We start from the raw sequence: 6,645 nt of genomic DNA, 5'->3' as shown, positions 1-6,645 counted from the left end.
ATCAATGATACATGCTGTATAACAAGTGATACAAGCTATATAGCCAGTGATACACCCTGTATAACCAGTGATACACCCTGTATAACCAGTGATACACCTTGTATAACCAGTGAGACAAGCTGTATAACTAGTGATACATGCTGTAGAACCGGAGGTACACACTGTATAATCAATGATACATGCTGTATAACAAGTGATACACGCTATATAGCCAGTGATACACGCTATATACCCAGTGATACACCCTGTATAACCAGTGATACTTGCTGTATAACCAGTGATACACCCTGTATAACCAGTGAAACAAGCTGTATAACTAGTGATACATGCTGTATAACCGGAGGTACACACTGTATAACCAATAATACATGCTGTATAACAAGTGATACAAGCTATATAGCCAGTGATACACCCTGTATAACCAGTGATACACCCTGTATAACCAGTGATATTTGCTGTATAACCAGTGATACTTGCTGTATAACCAGTGATACACCCTGTATAACCAGTGAGACAAGCTGTATAACTAGTGATACATACTGTATAACCAGTGATACACTGTATCACTGTATCACTATGTATGTATATATATATATGTATGTATATAGACATATATATATATATGTATATATATATGTATGTATATAGACATATATATATATATATATATATATATATATATATATATATATATATATATATATATATATATATGTATATACAGTGAAACTCGGATAACTCAAACTTCAAGGGACCGAGCAAAAGTGTTCACGGGCTAGCCGGGTCACGCACTCAAGGAGTTTTGCCACGCAAATACAAAACAAAACAACATGCTGTTTTTGTTTTGTATGTGCGTGGCGAAAATCTTTGCACTCGTGACCCGGCTAGCCCGTGCTATTCACCGTATAGCAGTATAAATCAAATTTCACCAAACCTTTAGAACAGTCGTTGACAAAAATATTTTGCCGATGGAGGTAATAACGACGCTTATGAGTTACGAAAAGTTGAGGTTTTACCTCTATGGCTTGGAATAAAGTGATTTTCTAAATCGATAGCAACCGTTTCGGTAGCCGTTGGGCAAAAAACAGTTCGTTATAACAGTGTTGAGTTCGAGTTATATAGAGCCATTTATCATTGCTTGGGAACGGACCAAGCAAATCCAGTCGAGTTAACCATGTGTTCGCTATATCCGAGGGCGAGTTATCCATGTTTCACTGTATATATATCTATATATATAATATATATATAGATATCCATATATATATATAAATATATATAAGTTTCTAGCTATTGGAAAATCTAGCTAATAAAAATCTATCGACCAATAGCAAACTAAGTATTTACAAAAACAATGCTTCTAACTTGTTTGATAGCTTTTCCTCATAGCTGGCCCTTTAAACAGGTTAGTTGAATCACCTTGATTTAGCGCCAAAATAATATTTTAATGCTGATTTATGGCAAAACTTCTAAAACTGTGTCATCCAATAAGATTCCAGAGATTTTAAAGCTTTGCTATAAAAAGCAAAGGCATTGAGAAACAGCTATCAAAGGACAATGGACGAGAAGGCAGAACAAACTACGGTACTCAAATTATTTTTGCTAAGCAGTCAAAAATATTTAGACAAAGGGGCATTTCACTTTCTGAAGAAAATGTTTTACTGAGTATATTTTAATTTACTGTGCTTTTTAAAATGTGCATGGTTGCTTTTCTTGAAAAAATAAAACTAATTGCAAAAAAATTGGTGTCACTTGAAAACTTAATTCTAAACTTACGTTGTCTTAACAGTTGATGGTAATTTAGTGCAAATCCATTTTTATTATTTTGTGTTTTTTCGCAAACATAATTCAAATAAAATATTTTTTATTAAAGATAAAGAAATTCGCAATTACCAATTAAAATTTATTCAAATATTTTATGACAATTATATGCACAGCCGTTTTAAGTACACCACTCAAGATATATATGTACATGTACAGTATATATATCTTTTCCAAACTTATGTATTTCAGATGGCAAGAGGAGCACAGACATCTAAGTTTGTCGGCATATCTATGTTGCTGCTAACATTGTTGCTAACAGTGTCTGTAGCATCTCTCATCTATCTGGCTGTTGCTAATACCCACGTTGGAAACCAGAAGCAAGAGAAGAATATGGAGGCTGTTGATATTAAAGCAGACATCACTGTGAAAGATACCAAGAAAGAGGTCAGTATAATTAACTTCATGTGATAAGCCGTGCTAACCATTTCTGCTGTGCCAACTTACTTGATAGAGGAAATTTATAAAACGACCTTGTATATTATAGATGCATTTAAAACAGAGTTGAGCATTTAAGTATTTGATCAAACCAACTTTCTAGCAGTTTCAGTTTCAACTGATGTAAATCGAAACTTAATTTAGAAATTACAATTTATGAATAGATTCTGTATAGATAGATGATTATAACATAACATTATAATTTAATATTGTAATATAGTATGATAATATTTTTTACTAATATTATATAATGTAGTATTATAGTATATTATATAATATAATACTATAATTTATAATAGTAAATTATATAATATTACATTATAACATTATATTATAATATTATGATTTAATATCATAATATAATATGATAATATTTTTTAATAATATTATGTAATATAATATTATAATGTTATAATTTAATATCATAATATAATATGATAATATATTTTCCTAATATTATATAATATAATATTATAATTTAATATCATAATATAATATGATAATATTTTTTACTAATATTATATAATATATTATATAATATTATACTATAATATTATAATATATATTATAATATGATATTATAATATAGTGCATATCATCTAAAGCCTCAAAATGCGAGCTTTTATAAAGCTGAAAATTAGGTAGCTTGTATTAAAATTTCAAGCAAAGTTTAGAATAAACTTGACGAATAAGCACATCATATATGTTTTTAATGTTAAATCTTTACATTATTTTATTATAATTTTATCGGAATTTTCTTATTACACAAATTTTTTTAAAAATCTTTTATAATTTTTACATATAGTCGTTATATTTTAATATATTATTAAAATTGCAGCAAGAAGATAGAATTGAGTACAGTCATGGAGGACACCTGATGTACAACTACCAGAGTGATGGAGGCTTTGACTTTGATGATCTTGGCAAGGTAGAACTAAGCATATACTCTAGTTAAATACTCTTACAGCCATTAAAATGTATTTCACACAATGAAATAGATAACAGAAAATAAAATGAATAAAGTGTTTGCTCTGTTCATTGCTTAAAATGCAAAGCAAATTATAAATAATTGAAGGTTTTTTGTTGTTAAATATTATTATTACTACTTTTTGTTTGCTAACTTTTAACATTAATAATTAGCCATATTCTGTAATAGACACTGAATCAGGGCTTAAACATGTTCTAGATGTATATCAATATATAGCAAGGCATGTGTAGCTAACATATAGCGAGGTATGTATATAGCAAGGTATAGCGAGGTATGTGTAGCCAACACATTTAGGTATTGCATACCCTACCAGGAGAGTGATATCCTACATTTGAATTACTACAACTTCTTCCAAAATGTGCCTTTTTATTCATGCATTTACATAAATGGAAGAATTGCTTTTTATTCTACAGCCAACATTTTGTAGGGAATTCATGTGACAAAGAATCCTGTTGACCCCATATGCTACATAATACCTGTGGGATCAAACCGCACAATCGATCATGGTTTGGACAACTTTCTACAGTCCAACAATGGAGGAAATGTTGTAGCTAAAGAAACGCAGATTGAAATAGAAGTGGTTCCTGGTAAACTCTCTGATACAAGCTTCCTGCCTCAGAAGGTTCATGATGAATGTACAAGTGGATACCAGTGGATGGTCATATTGAAGAACAGTGAGAATGGTAAATTTTTAAAATCCACATAGCTGTGTTCGCTTCTTAAAACTTGGAAAAAAGTTTGTTTCAAGTTTCGACAAGTTTTTTTTTCTTATTTGTAAGGTTACATGTACGTTTTAATAAAATATGATTTTAGTCATGCTATTGAACTTATATAACCTCTCATATCTGTTTTTTGAAATAATTTTGCTTAGATTTTGATCACAATTCTGAAAATTGTTAAAAACATGCTAGGTTTACAGAATCATGATATTAAAAGAAAACTTTGCAAAATGCTACTACAAAGTTCTGCTCAAAAGCTCTGTATCCTTTACAATATCTTTGAGATATTGTAAAGCAAAGGCTTTACAATGTCTCACAAGTGTGCTACACCAGTGCTTGTAGTAGACATATATTATTGCTTTTGTGATATACAGAATTATCTTAAACTTGAGCTAACGCGATTAAAATTGCTTTGACTACATACATGGACATAAAAATCTAAGTAAATAACATATTATAATAAAGTAATTTTGATTGAATATTATGAAAATTAAATCTATTTGAAAATGGTATCATTAAATTTTAATTTATTGGGCCAATTTACTTTTACATATTTAGTGTTTATAAAAATCTATGAATATATAAAAAGTTTATAAATGGTTTATAGTGAATTCTTTAGCTGATAACAGAATTAGAGCACTTTGTTAAAAAAAGGAAAAGTAAAGAAATTTATAAAGACCACAAGTTCACATTATAAAATAAGATAAAATAGCCTATGCTTTATAATAGTTTGCATTTTAAATGAATTCTGTCAAAGCAAATGCTCGCAACATAATTTTAGTTTGATTTCTAAAGACTATTCTCCTTTTAAAAACGGGTAATTAACTCCAATTTATATAATTTTATGCAGAAAACCAAGGAGATGGAACTGAACTTAACAGAGAAAAGCGAGAGATAGAGTACTGGCATCTGCATGAGTTCTGGTGGTACTGCACTGACGAGGATGATGATTTATACAGATGCACTATAACCTATTTACACAAGAGTGATGATTGTACTTACCCATACGACTGCATGACCTACCTCGGATAGCTCGTCAGCATCAACCTGATCTTTGAGTGAGTTTGAAATGAACTCACTTTTTACTTCTATGTTGATCGCATCATAAGTTTTGTAAGAACCTTCTTACTATTACATAACTATATGAAATTGTGATACACATTTTAGCACATATATGTTTTTTTTAGTTTTTGCTTTTGTATTTGAGCAAGTTTAGTTTTATGATGCATCAAATTGCTGAGCCACCATCTTTAATGCTACCTGATACACGTACTTTCTACGAGCTATGCAATAAATATATTGTTTAAATTTACCTTGATTTAATTTGCCTAATTTGCTGCAGATGACAAAGTTTTTGTTGGGAAGTAAAATGCTTTTTTTTTGCAAAAACAACATTTAAATAGAAACAAAAACAGTTAGAGCAATTTTAAGTTGTGAAAAAAGTTTGATGTTTTTTTAACAATGATAACATTAGTCACACAGCTAAAGTATAGATACAAATCAACAAATATAAAAAAGGGAACTGTTAAATAAGCTGATATTTAAAATATGAGCCTTATAACTATCTCTTGGAAAAAAATTATTATTTAGAAGAATAAACAGCATTGCAAGAAATAGGAACATCACTTATAGTGAATTTGTTCGAAGATCAGCCCTTTCTCATTACTATGCTAGTCTAGACTTAGGCGTTTCTCATCATTGTCATATTAAAATAAACCAGCAATGGTTCGTTCGGATGTAAATGTAAACAGTTTTTAATTCAGCTCAATTCAAAAACCAGGATACAGTTCAATTTGTAAAAAAAGACCATTGTTGGTGACAGAAAAATCATCCAGTCTTAAATTACTCTCTCCAACTGGGCATGTCTCCAGTTGTCAAGGTTTCCTTGCAACTGGGCTCACATATGTTGACCAAATATCACAGAAGCATTATTTGTCTAACGATACTTTTACAAACATACACACACCCTCTACTTGCAGCAAATAAAGCACACATCCTACTCGATTCTCAAGAGATTGATCACACTCTAAATTGAAACAAGTCTGTAGAAGAAATTTGAATGTAGTTGAATGCCACCTCTATTTGAACGCCACCTTTATTTGAACGCCACCTCTATTTGATCGCCACTCTAGAGAAAGGGTTGAAAAATAGAGCGGCATATGGTATATTGTATGGTATATTGCCATATGGTATATTGCCTGAATTTGTCATAACTAGTACCCTGATAGCATGGTGGGCTATCAGAGATCGTCAGGTGCAATAACTATATGTACAATTGCTATGGTACATCACCACAGGTGTTAAAGTATTGGTCTACGGTGCTGAAAGTTGAGAGCATGAGTCCTGCATGATGCAATCACGTTTTCTAACTTCCAGTGGCAGCTTCGAATAGGCGGACAGATACAGCTCTCATTATATTAAAAATTCTGTTCACACCGAATAGTTTTTAAATTGTAGTGAAGATTGATGTGCATAAGTACAATGACAGAACTTTGAAATAAAGTTTCAAAGTTCAAATTTCCTTCTGGAAGTTTGAACTTCCAGAAGGAAACTTTGAAACTAGGAAGTTTCAAAGTTCCTAGTTTCAAAGTTCAAAGTTCAAACTAGGAACTTTGAAACTTTCCTAGTTTGAACTTTGAAACTAGGAAAGTTTCAAAATTCCTTTTCAAACAAAGGAACTTT

At 30.6% G+C, this 6,645-nt stretch overlaps 1 protein-coding gene across 1 annotated transcript; it reads left to right on the top strand.

Annotated features, from left to right (window-relative positions):
- Positions 1-1,536: 1,536 nt before the first annotated feature.
- LOC137399928 (uncharacterized) lies at positions 1,537-5,275 on the top strand. The gene is made up of 5 exons (XM_068086193.1): positions 1,537-1,581; positions 2,011-2,205; positions 3,095-3,184; positions 3,672-3,927; positions 4,814-5,275. The coding sequence occupies exons 1-5, from the start codon at positions 1,555-1,557 to the stop codon at positions 4,993-4,995; spliced, it is 750 nt and encodes a 249-aa protein (XP_067942294.1). The 5' UTR covers positions 1,537-1,554; the 3' UTR covers positions 4,996-5,275.
- Positions 5,276-6,645: the final 1,370 nt, after the last annotated feature.

This window comes from Watersipora subatra, chromosome 7 (genome assembly GCF_963576615.1).
Source record: "Watersipora subatra chromosome 7, tzWatSuba1.1, whole genome shotgun sequence".
In the NCBI taxonomy this organism is placed as follows: domain Eukaryota; kingdom Metazoa; phylum Bryozoa; class Gymnolaemata; order Cheilostomatida; family Watersiporidae; genus Watersipora; species Watersipora subatra.
This window is presented reverse-complemented; position numbering and strand designations above follow the sequence as displayed.

What these genes read in the sequence shown, in the direction of transcription:
- LOC137399928 (XM_068086193.1), top strand. Translation starts at nt 1,555, where the DNA reads ATGGACGAGAAGGCAGAACAAACTACG. An exon ending in AGAAGGCAGAACAAACTACG is followed by an intron (nt 1,582 to 2,010) that starts GTACTCAAATTA and finishes TATGTATTTCAG; the next exon opens with ATGGCAAGAGGAGCACAGAC. An exon ending in ATTGAAGAACAGTGAGAATG is followed by an intron (nt 3,928 to 4,813) that starts GTAAATTTTTAA and finishes AATTTTATGCAG; the next exon opens with AAAACCAAGGAGATGGAACT.